At 37.1% G+C, this 21,844-nt stretch overlaps 1 protein-coding gene across 3 annotated transcripts in view; it reads right to left on the minus strand.

The window, feature by feature from the left end:
• Positions 1 to 21,844, minus strand: part of MYO16 (myosin XVI) — a 412,120-nt gene that overhangs the window by 198,112 nt on the left and 192,164 nt on the right. For all 3 annotated transcript variants that reach the window (XM_055802518.1, XM_055802516.1, XM_055802517.1), the window contains exons 8-9: positions 8,355 to 8,430; positions 6,848 to 7,001 (exon numbers count right to left, since the gene is read on the minus strand). In XM_055802518.1, the coding sequence (XP_055658493.1) occupies positions 6,848 to 7,001; positions 8,355 to 8,430 (230 nt within the window). The remainder of the gene's footprint in view (positions 1 to 6,847; positions 7,002 to 8,354; positions 8,431 to 21,844) is intronic.

A 21,844-nucleotide genomic window follows, 5' to 3' on the forward strand; every position in this document is an offset into this window, starting at 1 on the left:
TAACTGGTTTTGCCTTTTTTCCTGATTTGGTCTGCAGAACAGAAAAGCCATTACCCAACTATTTTTGTGAACTTTGCAATTAGATGTCATAGAATAAGATATTTCAGTGATTAGACTGTACAAGAAATAAAATAGCTGTGACACCCACAAGCAGGAATGACTAATAATAAATCACATTTTACCCAGACTCGGAATTGAACAAAACATAATTAAATACAAAGTTTTCAAGTAGTCTTTTGCTATTGTCTAAAAATGCTCAAATTCCTTTTGTCTGAATTATTTGTAAGATTTAATCACAAAGAGACAATTTAGAGAAAAGCATAAGCCAAATACATTTCAATATTAAAACCTAAAGCACTACCACTTATAACTTTTTATTATTCATGCTGTGTTTCTTTTAAATTGTGAAGATGCAGGACTTTTTTGCCATAAAGTTGAACCTTACCCATTTAATCTTACCACTTTTGCGATAACTATACAACACACATTGCAAACACTTCTTAAAATTCAGCTGTAGACTCCTTGCAATCAAATGAAATTTTCAGGTGTCACAAAAGAGAAGTAGGTTGTAAATCATAGCAAAGAGTGAGGAAACAAGGTGTCTACTGTTTCCACAGGTGCATTTTGAACTCAAGAGGACAATAATAACATGACTTAACAGGTGTGTTCCATGTATTGATGTACAGAAGGATAGTCTATAAATGATGCGCATTTGTGAGATGTTAATAGGACTTTACATGATGGAAATGCTGACATATAATTCATATTATAACAAAAATGTGAATGATTACAAGAAAGAAAAACATATTAAAATTATTCCAACAGTTCATTATGACTCAGGTTCAAGAAGACACTGTGAAAAATAAAACAAACTGAAACAAAAGGTTTCCAGAAAACTGTCTTTTCAGAAAAATATTTCCATTAACATTCACATGTATTTCTATTAGTGACAAGATGAAGTCAATCAATGCCATTGAAAACTGAACTATAGGGCAGCGCAAGGGAAGATTTTATGTTAATGCAGAAAAGTAGATTAGCATGAACTGTCATCTTTTATGAAAATTAATGGATAATTAATAGATAATTAACCACAAAGGGAGACTTAAGCCAAAATAATGTTGTGTAATAAACAAGAAGGAGAGTTACCTAGGGTAATCTTATTTCAACAAGATGGGACTGTTGCTACTAGCATATCTAACCAGGAAAAAAATCTTGCTTGCTGTATGAAAGAATAGTCATTTTAATTTTTAGGTGTGTAAGCCCTCATACATGGACTTAATTTGAAGTTTTGTGTAGGGTTTTACTTTAGATAAACTGAGATGGTTTTCTTTAAGCTGCCATCTCCTTACATGTCCTTGTTTTTGTAAGAAAAAGGAAATCATACAAAAAACTGGGAGCTGACAATCAAGTAATCAGTATTTGAATCACTGCTGCAGCTTCTAACTTGATAGAAAGATGTTATAAAAATAATCATATCAAGGCAGATTCTGCAATGACACTTTCATGAGCTCTTTAAGCCTATAGTTTTTGTTGGAGAGAACTTCTGTTACTGTAATCCTTCCACAGGCAATTCTGAGATCCTCCAAACAGTTTCTAAGCTAGTTAACGTCCGTAAACTGCATCATCTCTGAAATTTCAGTCTAAAAAACTTCTTAAAATTACATAGCAGAAAATTCAGAATGGATTAAACACTAGAAGAGCATTTGAAAAAATGAGTAATTGAGATGCAAGTTGCTACATAATTGATTGAGATGCAAGTTGCTACATAATTGGTTAAATGGAAATGCTCTGTAAGAAGAAAAATATAATGTCTTTCTGCTTTGCTGTCTCAAACACATTTATGCATATTTTATTTCACATTCTTAGGCTCATTTTGAAACAAATCCATCACTATAATTAATATTTACTTACTTAGATATGTATCAGAGAATATATATTCTATGATACTGTGAATAACTTATCATTGCTTTCAGAATAAGCTCCTAATTTTTCAGTATTTAATACTACCTAGATGATTGTACTATCTGTGTGTTCAGGGACTATTTCACCATGAAATGTTCTACAAGTACATGTACTAAACTAGAAGTGCAGTGGTAATCATTGCAGTCATATCACGAGCCTAAGGTCACCCTTAAACAGATATAGCCCGTTTAATTTCCTGAACTATAAGCTATGTCAATTAACATGTTCTGGTGCATGTATTTTTGCCAGTGGAGTAACAGAATTTCTTCTGATTGTACTTAGAATTAAATAATTAATTGTAATTAATTAGAATTAAAACTGGCAAAACTTTCCAGCATAGCCCTTAGGTCTGCTGCACTGATCAACCTTCAGAAAAACTCATGACACTGGTAAAATTTTGTCCTTTAGCTAATCTACTTGGTCAACCTTCAGAAAAACTCATACTGGTAATAGCAAGGAAAGACAAATGATTATATGACGATGTGGTCTCCAATATGAAACCAGCTTCCTACTTGTTGGCCTCTACTTCCACTCATTTTCACAGGCCAAGTTCCACCAGTTTATTCACAAATAGTTTTGCAGAACAGTAAGAAACACCCACATAAGGTGGCAATTAGTGGTACATCACAAACACATTTTTAAATCCTTACAATAAGATGTTGTTAAAACTTTTATAATGCAATGAGCAAAGTGCATTTCCAGCAAATTACTATACTGGGCACAAGTTCCAAGATTTTGGTAGCAGATGGGTTGCAGGGGGGGGTCTCTGTGGGAAGAAGCCACACACTGCCCCATGCTGGACACAGCCAGTTTCAACCAGCTCCACGACGGACCCACCACAGGACACAGCTGAGCCCATTGGTGAAACTGGTGGCACATCTGTGAAAACATTTTAAGAAAGGGCAGAAAACACCACTGGGAGAGAGGAAGAAGGAACAAAAAGGCCGAGAAACAAAAGAGTGGCCACACAGGTCAGAGGAGCAGGAGGTGCTCCATGGCAAAGCAGGCACCACCACCCCCTGGGGGGACTTCAGTTACTTCTCTTTGCTGCTGCTTACTTCTTGCTCTTTTCCTGTGTGGCATTTGGAGGAGCCACACTGGAGCAGCTGTCCTCCAAGAAGGACTGCAGCCTGTGGATAGAGCCACACCAGAGCAAATATTTCCTTGAAGGAACTGTGGCCCCTGGAGGAGTTATGCTGGAGCAGGTAGATCCTCGAAGGTACTGCAGCTTGTGGAGGACCCATGCTGAAGCACAGAAAAGAGCAAGAGGGAAGGAGTGGCAGAAATTGCAACACTACCTTGTGCCACCCATACCTCACTGAAGATATTAAGTGTAACTTGCAGCAATAACAAGGAAGAAAGGAAGAGATGCTCAGAAGGTGAGCTTCAGAAAGGAGGAGGAAAGGTGCTTTCCCTAAGTATATAAATGTTTTATTCCTTCTTTTGGTTTTGTTTCCTGATGTCCAAGTTGGTACTCAAATATTTATACCAACTGACAATAAATTAAATTCAATTCCCAAGCTGAGTTTGTTTTGCCCTGTTCTTTCTATTTTCTTTTTCATCCTGCTGGGTGTGGGGGGGAGCAGCCTTTGAGAGTAAGCAAGGGAACTCAGTGAGTGTCAACTAAGGCCAGCCCAACACAGGTGCCTTCTTAGTCCACTTCTCCTAAATCAGATAGACAAAAGTACTCAGTAGCTCGGTAGAAGAACTAGGAAAAAATACTGCAATACAATTAGTGCTTTACAATAACAGGAATGCACGTGGAATAACCTAATGCTTGACTAAAGGAAACCAGATCTGCTTGGTAAGCTAGCATAATGCAAACATACTGGCTGCTAAACTTTTTTCTACCTGAGTAAAGATACTGACCTTCAATTCATATCTTCGTAGTGTCCTTCCAGAAATACATAGCATAATCTAGAACCAGCCAAACCAGATTTGTTGACAGAGCACATGCTATTCATAATTGTTCATTGGTTTTGAGTTTGCTTTTGAATATTGTTCTCTTCTGAGAGATGGCCACAAAACAATATGGATACAATATAGAGTTATATGAATTCTTGTAAGACTTATCACCTCAGTTTAAAAATACTCCCTTATGTCAGGAGAGTTGACGGAGAATGGACACAATATAGAATAAAGCAATGGTAAATGTGGGTTATTATTGTGCACTCCTCTTTGCAGCACTAAAACATTTGGTTTGGTACACAAGAATAGCACAGAAATTCACCATCCCAGAATATTACGTATTTCTCTATAGACTCCTTTAAAAGAACACGAAGGATGAAAATCTTAGCTTTCAATATTAGCCATTGAAAAGGTAAAAATTTGGTTGAAATTAGTCATCTAGGCTGGCTCTCTAATAGGCATGGAGGCACCCTCGAGGATAATTCTGTATATCTTAAGAATATGTCTACTATAATTTGGAAGAGTAACCCTCTGTAAAGTTTTGTTTTTCACTGTTGAACAAGCATGCTACTACAGAGCTGAGGTAACTAGCTTTGAAATTACACCTGATTTTCAGGTGAATATAAACTAAGATTAATGGATTTCTAAGCAAAAGGGAACTCTGCAAACAATGTGGTATGGTTCATTCAGAATTTTCCACATTTTCAGTAGTGATAGCAGAGTCATGCATGGGCAAAATAGATCAGTATTTTTGCCTTCCAAGAGCTCTCCCATCTGAATTGCTGGTGGGCCAGCAAGTTTGCCAATACTGTCCTGCACTGACAGCAGACCTGATAGCGCATTAGTGCAAAGCTCTGGCTTAAGAAGTCTCTAAAACTAAGACTGCTGAAAGTCTCAAGAATGGGCCAAAGCTTACCATATCCCTATAATTGTTCCCTAGGTATTTGCAGTGGACCACTGTCAAAGTCAGTGAACAGGGCTAAACAGATCTTCGGTTTGACCAAGTACTGTGTTCTCATGTAGGCACCACCAAACTAGCTGCAGTCACACACTGGGACTTAGCTGCCAGTAGAAGCTAAAGAGGTTGCTCAGTCCAATTCCACATGTAAATGCATTTTCTTTGTTTTTCCAAAACTTCCAGTGAAGTTCTTCATCTACGGCAGGTTTGTATTATTGTCATATAAACTGTCACTATATAGAAAACTCTCAAAAAGTAGCTCTCATCATCCATTTATTTCAGGAAGGAAAGAGTAGAGAAAGAAGATTTTTCGGGCCACTTCTACTGTGTGCAAGTCATGTATTCCAGAGGTTCATGGGTTTTTCCACCAAAGAACAGTATCCGGTATAATACATGCACCACAGCATAAACTTCTAGAATATAAAGCACATAGAAATGCATCACCTAGATGCAAGAACAATGAAAAAGTTCTCAAAGTCTCTAAAACTTGTAAGAATAACTCTTTTGCTAAGCATCACTACAGAGTTACAGGGCTAACCTACCTTCCACTCCTGGTATTATAACTTTTATCAATGATTACAAACAAAAGTTTTCTTTATGTTTGAGAATATAAAGCCTTAGTTTCCTACTGCAAAATTCAATTATTTTCACTTAAAAGTCAGTTGAAGGCCACATAGATTTCAGGAGTATGACTGAAGTTATTGAAACAGTGGGTTATACTAGTGGACTGCTTATTTCTTAAGGAATTAACAAGCATAAGAAATAAGTAGTTCCACAAGCATTACTGTCCTAAACCCAGCTATGTACATTAATAACTACAAATCATGAAGTAGAAACAATATACTGTGTTTAATATCCATGAAATATACAATCTTTACTAAATATAAATATATCCCACAGAATTCTATATTTAACAGATTGTTCATTACATGACAATCGCTCATTTCTTCCAAATTTTAATGTATCCAAATACACTCTGCAGATCATAAATTATAACTATTATGAAACGGAAGCTTATATATCTTCTCTGTCTCTTTATAAGAGGCTTTATTTATTTTTTCTTCTTACATACTCTCAAGTGATTGTTACAGAAAATTAATGAAGGAATTCCATGAGCTTATGCCACCAACATGCTTCAAATATACATGCAACTGCATACTGTTTATAAGATGTGAGCTGTACCTTTTAACATTCTCATGTATCAGAGTATCTGGAAATGAGAATCTCAGAAATCAATTTCTTGCACTACCATAAACCTGCCATTTATGCTTCATACCTGTTTTATGCCTCTTTTCACATACCTCTGACAGCCTTCTCTAAGTTTCACAAGAAAATAAAAAAGATCAATATTTACAATTTAAGACACAAATTGAATCTTCAACTCAATACCAGATTTTAAGTTCACGCTGCTAAATTCTAGTTAATTCCATTTTAATTTTAAGTGGTACAAATATAAGTACAAATTTGTAACTACCTGGAGTTGTATCATTTTATCTGCGATTGCACATACTATTTTCATTTTCAGGACTTGTCACTGCTTCTCTCACAGGCAATGGCAGTTTTACTACACTATTCCCATCTATGTTAGTGAAAATATGTTTGGGTCTACAGTATTAACCCCTAATAATTCTGCTAAGGTAACCCCAGATCATTTTACTGGCAATTATAACAATGTATTTTACTACTCATAGTCTATATTTATAGAATTAAAGTTTACAAAAAGAAATGAGAGATAAAAATGCAAAAGATGATTCAAGAGATTTCCAAAATGAAAAAGTTACTTGGCCCATCAAATTGCATAGAATCACAGAATGGTTGAGGTTGGAAAGGACCTCTAGAAGGCATGTGGTCCAACCCCTCTGCTCAAGCAGCGACACATAGAGCTGGTTGCTTAGGACCATGTCCAGGTGGGTTTTGAATATCTTCAGATACACACAGACAGGATTCACAGATTGACTAATATAGTTCAAGTGATAATCTGGCCTCAGTGCACCACTCTTTAACAACAGAAACACTTACAGTTTATTGGAAATTACGGGCAGATCATGGATGATCTCTTCATATGGCTCTTCTTGAGACAAAGCAGAAACAGCTAAAGGGTCTTTCATTTTTTCCTCCCAAACAATTTCAGCCTTCAGAAGCATTTCCTCAATAAACTCAGAAGCTGCAACATCTAAGAAATTGGAACACCAAGATATCAGACAAAGAAAACAGTGCAGAACAGCTCCTTTAAGTCCAAATCTCTAAATCAGGTTAAGATTAAGCATCTGGATAGATACAATGAAAAGAATTGCTCATATGTTGATCATAAAACAATACTTGAAATTACTGGGAAAACAAAAGCAAAGTAAATTCAGTATGGAATTAAGCTGTCATTTACAAAACTTCAAGACCATTCTCACTGTGTAGCAAATTGAAGTATTATTCATAGGACTCCAGGAAAAACAATGCAACCATTTTCAACTCTGTATTTCAATGAAAACATGTCCTTAAACAATTTTCAAACCTTTTACATTTCCACAAACTAGACTGATATATCTTGCACATACAGAAGTGCTGAAATCAGTTGTGTTTGCAGACCAGAAATACAGTTAACTGTCTTAAATATATACTAAATGTGGTTAGCTAGCTGTATTTTTAGATGATCTATTTGGCCTTTTATACAAATACAAACTGGCATGTATCTAACCACAAACAACTTTTCTGAGGTTAAGTGTCATGAAGTTCCAAGTGAATGTATTTGTAGGTGGTACATTACTTGAAGCATAACGTGTATTGCTTTATTTTGCGATAGAAGTTTCTCCTCATAACCTGATGGAAAGGTTCTATTTTCTGCATTACTGGGTTCCTTCTTCATTTTATCCTAACCATAGAAGGCTGAACCGCCATATGTTTCTTTTCAACACTATCTAGCATTACTGACATTAGCTCTGCCTTGATCATTGTGTTAGACCAGTTGATCTGAAGTCCCTCTTCCAATCTAATATGGTCTATGATTCTATTATCTTCAGAGCCAGTGCTTCAGCTCCCTGTTGCTATCTAGTCTAAGAAGGTGCCTTCTTGTGTGGGAAACAACAGGTATTACACTTCAAAACGTGATGGTGAATTTGTTTTCAGTCAACAGCTATGAAGATTCCAGTTCACGAGGCTACGTACTATCATCAGTTGAGACACAGAAAGGAACTTAGTAAGAAATCACCAAGGAAGTGTAAATGCACCTACCACCAAGGCACTGAAGAACTTACAAGGAAGAAACATAGCGAAAAATAAAGAGGGAATGCAATAAGTGGATGGACATGCTATCATTAGATACAACATCCTGCATGATCATGACTAGCAGTTCTCAGCAATACATGAAAAAACATATATACACACAGGCATATGTGTATATAACTCTACATACTGTATAAACTACATGTATACACACATATGTGTCCCTTTGTGTGTATAACTAAGAAAGCAAGAAGGAAAGAAAACAGTGTCACAGTAACTAGTATGTACATAATATACATGGATTTTCACCTACCTGAAGGCTTTTCATTATTGCAGTTAAGAAGATTGGGATTTGCCCAGTGCATCAAAAGTAGCTTCACAAGGCTAGTCTAAAATGGGCAAAAACAGAAGTGTTTGAAATGGCAGAAGCAGGACAGGGGCAGAATGCCTATCATTCAGTTTATTAATTCCTTCCTGCACTAGCTGAAATCATATTGATAAAACCATAGCCAACATCTCCAAAATGCCACCATTTGCAACTACTACACACATTCATATAAATCACAAGAGGCAGAATAAAACACACTTCTTTCATAATTGCTATGATTTCAATGTACCCCCAGCATAACTCCACCCTCCAAGGTCTCCCTCCATCCTTAAACGTGTAAACAAATCCACATCAGTAAGGAAAAAAACTAACCCTCCATCACCACCTGTCATGACTTAGATCACAAATGTTTCTTTATGCCTAAATAATTCAACAACTGTGTACCATCACTGCCAAAGGGGTCTGACTCACAGCCACCATAGAAGTAAATCTGTTCTCTGTAAATAGTAGAAACTGGCACATTTATCTAATATTTATCAAATCCATTTAACGTGTTAGTAATGGTCACAATTATAGTACAGTCGAGTAGGGTAGAGTATCATATAATGAAGGAGTCTAAAACATATATTTTAAATTCCTGCAAGAATGCTGCAAGCAACTGTTTTAGTGAGCTCTTCTATCGCTGAACTGAAGTCTTTAGAGATATTTCTCCATCAAAGGCTGTAGTAATGTCTATCCTGATAAATTAGTTGGTCAGAAAGGACTAAGAAACTGCACAAGGAGCAAGAAATACATTTAGAATGTGAATATAGAGCTCAACTAAATGAGCTAACTGTTTGCACTTTTGGATATCTGCTAAAGCAAATAGAATATAATATAAATTTAACCAACAGGGGAGGCCAGGATGAGCACAGGGGAAAATAAGCTGTGCAGAAAGGATTCATCAGAGCAGAAGGGAGTTACAGACAAATGAGACCTGAACTGGAAGGCAGCTAAGGGGAAGGATAGTAATTTTGCATAAAAACATCACTAAATAAATAAATGAATAAACAAAGGCTGAACAGGAAAGAAATCTTTGCAATAAAAATAATAAAATTCAGTACGGTTTCAGTACACAGCGGGCAATTTACTACAAAAGACGATGAAAAAGAGGAATCATTTAAATGCAAAAAAACCCCACCCATGTTTCTAATCACAGAAAAGCAGGAAAATATTGCTGCAAATTTCTATGAAAATTGAAAGATCTTTCTCTCCTCAGCTTTCTAATGCTGGCTTTCCATTCTGGCAGTAACAGCAGAAAATTCGGCAAACTGTGGAAGCAGGGAGGAAGCTGTAACAGGTTTATTTCCAAATCCAATTAGCCCTGCTTTCAACCGAGACCTCTCAACACACATATATCTGTGTTTTTTCATTATGAAAAAATGGAACATGCTTAGTCACTGAGCTTACTAAGTCAGCAGCAGTTGCATAATCTTGTTAACAGCCATTCTGAAAAGTGGTAGTGTTTGTATAGGAGGAGGGTTTAAAATGCACTTTCAGTTTAGTAATAATACACAGCTTTTTGGGGTTCCCAAAGTTTTGGATTTATGCCGCAAGAAATCCCATGCTCCTATATCAATGCTTCCTGCCGCCAATCAAATATCTCCAACTGGGAATCCTTGACACACATCACCAAGACTAAGGTATTCAGGTCACTGGCAATTTCAATTACCTGCTCTTGGATACACAAAATTGTCTGTGTTAGTTTTAACCTCATTCACTTAGGCTTTAGAAGGAGTATTTTAAAGTTCATTGCTGTATCTTCAGAACTGTGCCTAACAGTAGAAATATTTTTACAATAGTAAAATAGATTCTACTTCAGAAAGTAGAATAATTTCAGCAAATTACCAGAGTCTAAAGGTATTTAAATTTCAGTTACAAATAAAGTAGATATGACTATGTTAAGAGAAACTGCAATGCCTAATGAAATATTGTAGACCCTAAAAATAAAATGACTATATATATTCTTATTTCCCAGTGATGTCTTTGCCAATTAATATAAATGGGAAAGAAAAAACAATGTGATGACTCACTGTGCACAAAACTACTAGTAATGGCAATTACTTAAAACATCTGCTTGCAAAATATGACTTGCCTTGTTTCTCCTCTTATGCCCTTGATTATTTATTCAGTGCCTTTTGACAGGACACCAGGAAACCCTTTAGACCTTACTTTTCTGCTTTGAGAACTTATCTTTGAGTACCTTCCTTCATGAAACACACAGTTACCTTTTTTTGGTACAAATAAAGAATAGTGCTCTCTCTATTCTTGGTGTTTTGTCCAAATTATAGTTTGTCTACGTCTCTCTGACATCTCTTACTGGATATCTTGCCCTTTGACAGTTGACAACGCTGCTGCAAAAAAATATTTTCCTATCTTACCCCTTTAATCTGAAAGTCCTACATATGGATTCCCCCCGGGGCTGCTGCTTTTCCCACCAAGCCAGAAACTGCTTGCCTTCATTTTCAAAGGTTTTCATAGACACTCCATGCTTTACCTGTTCCCACTCATTCAGCATTCAGATTCCAGTTCCCACCTCACATCAGTCTGTGACTTTGGCCATCACTAATATGTTTTCAGATAGCTATTTCTGTGTTTTTTCTAAGATACTATAGTAGTAAGGAAGTCTTCAAATTAACTGCAAAGTTCCACTGTAAACCTTCATTCAAGCCTGTTCTGATCTAATGCTTGCCAAGCAGAGAAACAGGTAATGCACTGCCATTCCACCATTCAGGTGTATTGAAAAATGGTTCAGTCTCTGGGCCCAGAGGGTGGTGACCAGTAGCAAGAAGTCTAGGTGGAGGCCAGTAACTAGTGGTGTACCCCAGGGATCAGTGCTGGGTCCTAGTCTGTTAAACATCTTCACTAATGATCTGGATGACCTGGTAGATTGTACCCTCAGCAATTTTGCAGATGACACCAAGTGGGAGGAGTGGTTGATATGCCAAAGGCTCATGCCATCCAGAGTGTCTTTGACAGGCTGGAGAAATGGGCTGACAGGAACCTCATGAAGTTCCACAAGGGGAAGTGCGAAATCCTGCACCTGAGGAGGAACAACCCCAGGCACCAGCACATGCTGGGGGTTGCCTGGCTGGAAAGGAGCTTTGCAGGAAAGGACCTGCAGGTTCAAGTAGATACCAAGTTGAATGTGAGCAAAAAATGTGCTTTGGCTACAGAGAAAGTAAATGGTATCCCGAGCTGCATATAGGAGGAGTGTTGCCAGTAGGTGGAGGGAGGTGATCCTTCTCCTCTACTTAACGCTGGTGAGTCTGCATCTGGAGTGCTGTGTCCACTTCTGGACACCTCAACACTAAAGAGACATGGAGAGAGTCTAGAAAAAGGCCATTAAGATGATTAGGAGACCGGGGTACCTCACATATGAGGAAAGGCTGCGAGAGCTGGAGTTGTCCAACCTGGAGAAGACAAGGCTCAGGGGAATCTCATCCATGTGGGTATATACCTGAAGGGAGGATGCAAAGAAAACAGAGCCAGGCTCTTTTCAGTGGTGCCCAGTGACAGGACCAGAGACAATGGGCACAAACCGAAATGCAGGAGATTCCCTCTGAACATCAGGAAACACTGTTTCACTGTGATGGTGACCTAGCACTGGCACAGGTTGTCCAGAGAGGTGTGAAGTCTCCATCCCTGGAGACATTCAAAAGCTGACTAGACATGGTTCTGGCCAACTTGCTGTAGGTGTCCCTACTTGACCAGACTAGATGACCTCCATGGATCCCTTCCAATCTCAAACATTCTGTGAGTCTGCATAATGTGGTAAAGGTCATCTATGACTTTTGCAGAAAATACCAATATTTTTTTTTTCCATTAGAATCAATCTGTTAGCAAACTTATAACAGTTTGAATATTTATGGACAAGGGAAATTCTTAATTAAAATATATAAAGAAAGATTATACTAATTATAGCTTTACATAGGCAAAATTAAATAAAAAGGAGGTTTGTACATGTAGAAACTGAGCTTGAGAAACAAAACAGAATGCACGATCAGATATGCAGGCAGGCCACAACAGTTACATCAAAAGAGCTATGTGCTTTTTTTCCAAAACAGCAAGTGGGAAAAAAATGCAGCCTGCCTACTGTGAACCTAAGCTTTAGTCCTCAAAGGAAATACTACAAGGAAATAAAGTGCAACTCATACTAATGGGAGAAACACTTATGATCTAAGTAGCTAGAAAAACATGCACAGATGAACAGGGAAAACACTGACTGGACAGGGAAGCGTTGGACTTGAACAGTTCTTTAAACCTAGTGAAACATGAAGTGCAACACTGAAAATAAAAAACTCTAAGAGGCCAAAAGGCAGCATAAATAAATTTACTGCAATAGGCACATTATAAAACCAAATACAATTTCCCCATGCCAAAAAAGGAGCTAAGTTTTACCACACATTAAATGGTAGCTAAGAAAGCCCATTGCTCAGTTTCATAAACCACAGGCTTAGGAGCACCAGTGTTGGCCAGCTGACAGGCTGTGAGGCCTGCTGCCACAGATAAGTGACTGTAGTGACCGGGTAGGAAATGCGGGGCATGAAGGGGTGAAAGACATTACTCAAGAATCTCCCTACGCACTTGAGGCTGCAAAGGAAGCTCCAAACTGCTCTCAAGCCATGTTAGTTTTACCGTTAGTAAATTAGCTGCAGAGCAGAATCAATTCTCCTGAAAGGCGTCTTTCTCTCCTGTCTGGTCGGGTATTTTCCTCTGCGGCTATGCACAGGATGCTAGATCTGTGCAGCCCCTGCAAAGGATAAGCTGCTGGCTCTGGCTGAGCTTTGAACTCTTATTATCCAAGCCCCAGTGTCACTACCTCAGATTGTGTATTCCCTTTTCTTTACCATTGGAGAGATACCTGCTTAAGTTGTAAATTCAGAAAGCTGGAGGTTTTATGTAAATGTCCTGCTGTGCTATTTTGCACAGCAATGAATATGCATCATCCAATTCCCATGTACCCCCAACAGTAAATTCCTTCAGTCTTTCACTTTTCTTCCCTGTCAAAACCAACTTTCTCTCCACTCCTCCACTCCTCTCTTTGTGTTTCAACATTGGACATTTCCTACCATCCTGAATTACCTGTTTCACCATCAACTGTTTGTTCATCCCCCTCCCCATCATTTTTTATTCCTCAGGCCCTTTTTCTCTGTTCCCTGTATATGAAACTCACAGCTTTTCACATGTATCTCCCCATCTTGTTTTCTTCTGCTCTTTTATTGATGTTTTACCCTTTTCTTGGGACAATGTTACCTTTCCTTCTTGACATCCAGTCTCTTCGACTAAGGCCTTCCTACTCTCTTTCTGCAATTTCCTTCCACCTGCTTTCACTTCTCAGGTTCCCACTCCATTTTCTCTGGATACGGTCCCCAGCATGCTCTCATCCACAGTGAGACAAAGCCATATAATAGCAGACTAGTGGATCAACAACCTTAGATCAAAATCAGTATTATTTCAGACCATCAATCTCACACTAGTGTGTGAAACACAGTGAAATTCCCAAGTATTAACACCTAAGGTGTTGATTCACTAAACACTATGAAACCTCTAGGCAGAACACATGAAATACCACTAGTTACACTATTATAATCTGCAGTCTTTACCACTGAGTAAGATGGGCTACAGCTGCACTTAAAAGAACCAGTTTTCAAATGCTTACAAGGCCAAACTTCACTGGGTTGGAACAGTGCATGTTTACTTCACTGTATGATTTTTGTTAGGCAGTTTGCTAGGACCGATGCCCATGAGAGCTTGTTATTTTTTTTACTTTTTTTAAATTAGGCAGAAAGATACATGAACCAAAAATGAAGCTCTTCTGGGAGCAGGGTGCTACAAAATATATTGCTCAACCCTTGCGAACTCCAACATTTGTACGATTTGAAGACTTTGTATTAAGCAGAAGATTAATTCTGTGGGCTGAGAATATTGCTTCTGTTACCTGTTTGGAAAATTGTCAAAACTTAGCCAAGTTTCAAACCTTTGAAAAAATCAGCCACCAGATGCTTACAAGACAGTTTTTTTTATTATAATGGATAAATCAAAGAGCCCACTTTTGCTAGCATGGTCCACTGTAGGCCTAAATGTTAGTCTAATCAGTATCAGTGTCTCTGTTTAAACACCCACTTGGATGTTTAAAAGATTTGCAATAAAAAATGTAAATCAGGGAAGTAGTTTCACTTTTTATTATTACTATTATTATTATCATTACTAAGGTTCTTTGATAGAATTGCTGTAATGTCATGCTAGCCATATATTCAGCCGATGGAATAAAATAAGATCAGATAAGTCACAGAGTAAAAAAACCCGATCAGATAAATCATGGAATAATTAAACTGCTTAAAATAACACTGAAGACTATTTAACTAATGGAATGGGGTGATAATAGGTACTTTACTAAGCATCAAGGGAATTAAGAAGTGAAGGTTACGAACCTTAAGCTACTAGGGAGTGAAACAAACAAAACAAACCCCAAGAGAGAAGCTCCCAACATTAAGGAGCAAGGTAATTATTAAACTATTAGATTTACTGTGAAGTGAGTTTTGAAGATTATATATTTGTTCTTGATTAAATAATAGCACGCCTTAGAAGACTGAGTCTCCCTTAAAGCCAAAGTCTCATATGTAAACCTCTAAATAAGAGCAGTATCATTCAGAGGCTAAATAGCATTTTCTCTGTGATTACAAATCTGAACCACAGTACTGATGTAGACACAGGAAATTATGCCTGAAACTCATTAAAGATCTCCCTTCTTAATGCAATATAGATGAGGAAGATATTTTTCTATTTAAGTGCAGAAAAATGGGGACCATAACCACCTGTGGTTAGCAAAGTGGAACAGATTAGAAAAAGTAGGTTGTGGGAATGAGACTAGCAGCAGGGTAGGAGAGTGGAGGTGAAAAAATAGAACAGAGCATGGATAAAACGCTGGACTTTGGAACTAACAGCATGAAATAAATTGAATGAAAGGGAAAAAGGGAAACATGCAAGGAGCCAGGATGTAGGTAGAGACAGACTAAGCAGAAAAAGAAAATGAAAGAAGAAAGTGACATGGTGAGGAAAAAACACTGAGATTGAACAAGAGAGATTGGGACTGTGAGCAAGTAGGAAAAAAGGGTAAGTACAACAGAAGGGCAGGAAGGTTGGCGTGAAGCCAAAGCAAAGAAAAGAGAAAGCTTGGATGAGAACCAGGGAGAGGAGGAGGGGCAGAAACTGGCTGTGCAAGGAAATTAGGATTGGAATAAGACGCATAAGGAAAGGACATGAAGCCAGTCAAATGAATGGGACAATAAGGCAACAGAATAGACAAGAATGGAACAGACCGGAGTCAATGGGACAAATAAGGTTATGTGTGGGAGGAATGAACTGTAAAGACTGTGTCTGTTCATACACAGAGCCTGGAATGGAACCCAGGTTCCCCAAGTCACCACTACTTTTCTGCAGTCAGCATGTTTAACCTACATGGCCTAAGAGTATGCCCTTTAAATCTCTGGAATACATTGTTCAAATAAAGGACAACGGAATACTATTTTCAGCTATCTAAGCAAGTGAAAAAGGTTACTTAGAAGTTTTTTGTACAGCTGAAGTAAAGACTTTAACAATCTTGACTTCAAGACTGATAAGCTACTTTTCTTTTTTTTAATCCACCAGGAAGCTAAACCAAGAAAAAATAAAATAAATTGGGGAGAAATATCATGTGATCTTGTGATGAAAGATGCTTATAAGTTATGTTCCTACTAGTTACATATTAATACTACACAGAGGATCATTTTGAGGCACTTCTCAAAGTCTGTGCCTGAACAGTCTTATTAGACTTCTTTTTCATATATAAGAGAAAGTCACTATAGCTGCTATTTCAAGGAAAATGAAATTCATATTGCTTGCTAAGATCCCACAATAATCAGATAGTATATAGTATAGTCTGTGCACATCTCAGCTTTAAAAACATACATGCAAACACTGCAAATTTTATCACAATTTTGTAAATTGAGGTTGCCCCGGTCTGTATATGAAGTTCGAACTTGTAAATCTATTTTCTTATTATTCGGTATTGTGTGAGTCTAGCTTTTCTTGCCTTACTCTTCTGTACCCACAATTAGCATTTGCATCATTTTTAGAAACCTTCTGAATATATTGAAAGAAGAATATCACAGGCAGAAATCCCAGAGTGGTCTCTCTGTTTGAAGAAAATGAGTGTCATTTGGTCTGAAGGGAAATGCTGCTCTTCTACCTGAGTACAATTACACATGCCAAAGATGAACAAAAAGACTAAAGAAAACAGGGTGAGATATGTCTGGAGAAAACATTCTCTAGAGGATTTTCTGACCACAAATGAAAGATTCCAACTGCTTGACAGGGAAAATATATATTCCCTGAGTATTTTAAATTAATTATTTTTTAATTTTTTAAATTTTTTTCATTTATTTTTTTATTTAATTTTTTTTTACATAATAAATTTTAAAATACTGAACAAGCACCCCCTTTTTTAGGCTCCGCTCATTTGAAAACATTTGTGGAATGTGTTTGCAGAAGTCCAGAAACTGTATTCAAAGGAACTGTTTCAGCAATGATTAAACTTGAATGAGATTAAATATCATTTCCTACAATGAGTTGAGATATCCCACCTGCATTGAAGCATATTGTAATGATGGATGTGAGGTTGTTTTTTATTATTATTTTGAGGTCTACATGCACTTACAAGAAAAGAAAATGAATCTACAGTTCATAGCTGAGTCAAATGACTAATGTGTTTTTTGTAATGATGAGCAAATTAGGTCACATAGTAATAAGGTGTGTTCTCTCAGACTTCAGCAAGTAGCACAGAGTCCCTTCTATGGTCTGAAAGAAATGCTGTGTTTGGATGAACTACCTAGATAAAGGTGCATGATTCAGTCCGAGCAAACAAGCCAACCAAATATCTGTTGAGAATATACTTACAGAATAGCAATTTCACACATAAGTTTTGAAAGTAACACAGGATGTATGTAACATGCTAGGAAACATGAGGTAGGCATCTCACCTCTCTAAACAATTTTTATTTATTTGGCATATTTCAAATTTATTGATGGGAAGAAAACCTTGCTAGAGTAGGAGTTACTCTTGGAGAGGTACAGTCAGCAGTTCCACAATTCTTTTATCCTTTTTTCTGACATCATGAAACTGCTAAACCTCGAAGCCAGAGGCTAAATCTGTCTCACTAAGTAAGAGAGTGCAATGGAGCAACCTTAAGTGTCTTTTATAATCCACACTGCTTAACTGTTAGCTCTGTACCTGACTCTGCTTTGGACCACTTCAACCAGCTCTCTATAAAAAAGACTAATATTCTATAGTGGAAACTATCTCTAAACAATATGAATGTGAGCCAGACTGTTGACTGGTTTAATCCCTAGCCTTCTTTTATTTAGCAATTTAGCAGTTTAGACATAGGCAGCATCCCCTAAGGACGAAATTTTGTGAAAGGTAGTGTTTAAGCTACTGGGGTGTCAGCTCTGACCTGCATGCCTCTGATAGCTGGTTTGAAAGGTGACATTTCTGTGATAAACAACAAAGAAACAGCTTGTGCCTGGGAATTGTGCCAAAGTACCCAAGGCAAATGTCAGAGCTGCAGCCTATTCCCACCATGGGGAGGGGGAGCGTGTGCTCTCCTGATCACAGCAGTCTGGAAGATGTCCAGCAGGGACAACACTACCAGTGCCAGATTACTAGCTGTTCACAAAGTGATTGCTGTGCTAAATGCAAATTAGGGGGCCAGCCTGAGAAATACAAGTCACCTTTCCATAGCTGGTATCAGTGCCAGCATGAGGGGTGTGGAACCCAAGTGACAATGTGTGCCCCACTCTGGCGTGCCCCAATCTGTTGTGCACAGGCAGCAGACACACACACACACATATAGATACAGATATATATACACACACAACAGTACTCCCCATGCTGAATGTGAATGAGACAAGGGAGTTCAAACTGCCATCAATAGCAGCACTAAGAATGTATATGTCTAAAAACAGGCTGTTAAATTTACACAGGCAACCCTGGCATATTCTAATTTCTTGAGGCTAGTTTTGTTGCCTGCACAGTTTATTTTGAAGACGTTTTTGTGTGTCACTGATGGAGTTTTGCATGTGTGTCAAACAGGTGATTGTATTCCATCATTTTATTAAGGTAAAACTATTAAGGTAAGCAACTCTGACCTTAATTTTTTGGTAAAATGTTAGAATCTCAACATGCATTAAAAATAAAAACTTGCTTTTAGCCCTAATAGTTACAGGGAGAAAAATGACAACAGTCTTAGAAACTCAGAATAGCCTTTCTTAAAAATATGCCCATTTTTAAATGCTATTACCATTATTTTCTAATGTGTGCAGCTGGTAGTATTTCAGTTAGTAGCCTGTTGCACTCACTAGTAACCTAATCTGTTCCTGCAAAGCACATCCTCATCTTACAAACAGAGAGACTGAGGTCCAGGCAGTAGCCTCAGTTTCCTTATTCTATACTTGGTAGCCATATCCTGTACGTATCCTTCAAACTCGCTAGTAATATCCTGTACTCCTATACAAGAAGGATGTTCTACTCCGGATCTACAGACTGGCACTAATAGGACAATTCATTTATCATTCACCCATGCTTTTTTTCAGTATTTGCACTAATACTGTTGCAGCAAATTTTAGATGGTAAATTTATTTGTGAGACTGCTTTTCTTTACAAATATATGTGAAGATAGGTACAGATTTATATTTTTTAACATCAGCTAATACACGGTGACACTTACAACTCTTACTCAATCCCTGTTTGGAAATAACGCAACAACCTACTCATAGGTTTGCTTTTGATAAGATCATTATTCGAAGTATTTAGCTCCACTCCCTCTGTAGGATTCACTCTGTGCAGCTTTACGCACATCCAGTGGGCAATTGACCCATCCTTTGGCCCATTTGCCCCATGCTTCTGTCTGGATTCCTCCTGTAAATATTTAAAATGTTCGGGTTACACCTCTAACATATATTAATTGCCTGTGACCTCTATAATCTTGGAGGGTCAGATGTCCAAGTAATAATTCATCCCACCTATTTTAAATGCACCTCCTAGATTTGTCTGAATTGCACTCTAGATGTGATCCTTCACATTACACAAGACAAAGCTTTGACTTTGTATTTAAGTTGTAGCTGGCTAAATTTGGTTGAGAAGAACCCATCCTAAATAAAACTGGTTTTGCCATTACCCAGGTGTCTCTGCAAGCCAGGTTTTCATTATAAGGTGTGGGTGTTTTGTCTTTCACATGCTTAGCTCACTCAGGATAATGTGTCTTTGCTCCACTAATTTCTCATATAATTTAATGTGGAAGATGGAGCAATGAGGTTTCTGCAATCCACTTATATTGTGTATTAATTTACAAATTGAGATTTGTAATAAGAAGCTTGCAGTACCTTTATTCTTTTCAAGTTTCCTCCTGTACAGATGAAAATTAAATTTTCTCATTATAAATTTAAAACTTAGATTCTTCTCTTTTTTTTTTTTTCAGATAAAGTAAATTAGTAACATATCTATTATTGTTATGGTCTTATAAATAGCCAAATTTTCTCACTTTTTGTATTTTGTGTATTTGCAAACATAAAATTGTATGTTTAGAGCTCAGGTCCTTCAACTGAGTCTGGATGTCACTTTAAAACTATGTAACAATTTCTTCATTAGAATATCCCTACTCAATTTTTTTCATAAGTTAGTATGCAAAATGTATGTATGTAAGGTCCAAAATATTTGAAAAACCGTTTAATTTGTGTAACTAATCCAATTGCATTTTATTAAAGTAATCAGCTTCTCCAAACAAAAAATGTATCTGAATTACTATGAATTTTGTAGGCATTTTATAAACAAGGAAAACTACCAGTCCTTATGGAATATAATATTAATTATCTATTGGATGGGGTTTGGCTGCAGGTATTGCAGCAGCAGTGCTAGTAAACTACTAAACAACAATGGTTTAGAACAGGGTTTTTGAAACTTCTGTGACTTGTCATTAAAGAACCATTGTTTATTAGAAAAGCTACAAGACAAGAAAAGGCTATTTTTCTGTTCAGACACATTCCTGGAAGGAAAGAAATCCTCTTAAAGAACTGAAAAGAACATCAAACTAAAATGAAATAGATTTTTTTTAGTCTTTTAGTAGAACGTACAGATTTATCACTGTAGTGCGTTTTTCAAGAGAGAATTTTTAAAAAAACCTGCCACAATTATGTGTTACAAGAGGGTGAAACCATAAGGGATACAGTCCAGAATTTATATTAAAGACTTTCTCAGGGAACATTATTTTTGGCTAGAAAATAACTATTCCCTCATAAATATATTTTCATTTAAAACAGACTATCCAAATCATATCTTGACTAAGGTTATTTCCATTTGTCATGCTACTTTTTCCCAAAGTAGTAGTAATGCTTACATTTATCTATAATTAATTACTCAAAATGAAATTATAAATATGATATGCACATGAATTCATACTAAAGCTAAAAGGTGTTTCAAAACTATCATCATAAGAAAGGAAAATTTTAAAACACCTGATGATTTAGCTTCCAGATGAAATACTTTCCCTGACATCCAATAAATCCCTCTTATGAAGGAATTCAAATTATTTACTTGTTTCTTACAAAGAGAATCTACATAAAAGCCATATTTATCTCCATATTCATCTTTAATGATAATGAAGTATCTCCAAATTGTATTATTCATTAACAGTACAAAGGGAAGATATTTGCTCTATATTTTCTTATTTTTAGTGAGGAAGAGCACAATGTTAATTCCTCTGTCTTCCACCACATGTATGTACCCATAGTGCTTGTACATTGACTAGCACAACTGGTCCCTGGCTTCTTGCTGAAAACACCTAGAATAGTTAGAATCACTGACATCGTCATCTGGACTATAAAGGGAGACAAAGGTCCACAAAAGAGTCAGCAAAAAGGATCATCTCATAAAATAGCAATCTGAGCTCTCAGAACACTTCAAAAGGAAAGACATTTTTTCTGTTAGCCACTTTCAATTACAAACTTTACATGCACAGGACTGTTTCAAAAACAAAAATACCTAACTTCATGACAAAGAAAGCAGTTCAAGTCATCCAGGGTTAGTTTTGCAATCATGTATGTGTTACACATACGTAACAAAAGAGAAGTTCTTCCCCTGCCCTTTCAAGTCAGTTCTTCCAAGTTATTTTCAATGAAACCAGTGGCTTCACACTGGAAAAGACTTATAGCCATTGTATAACTACAATAATACAGTACAAAGCCTGAACTCATAAGCCATCCTGACATGCAAGAAATAGTAGCTCCAGCTCAAGATTACATCACTGCAATAACCTGACTTCTGAATAAGAGTTTTCTTGCCCTACTGGAGTCTGAACACAGGTAGAGTGTATGTGTGCCAGCCTGCAGTATCACATGAGGATC

Source organism: Falco peregrinus, chromosome 4 (assembly GCF_023634155.1).
Source record: "Falco peregrinus isolate bFalPer1 chromosome 4, bFalPer1.pri, whole genome shotgun sequence".
NCBI classification, from domain to species: domain Eukaryota; kingdom Metazoa; phylum Chordata; class Aves; order Falconiformes; family Falconidae; genus Falco; species Falco peregrinus.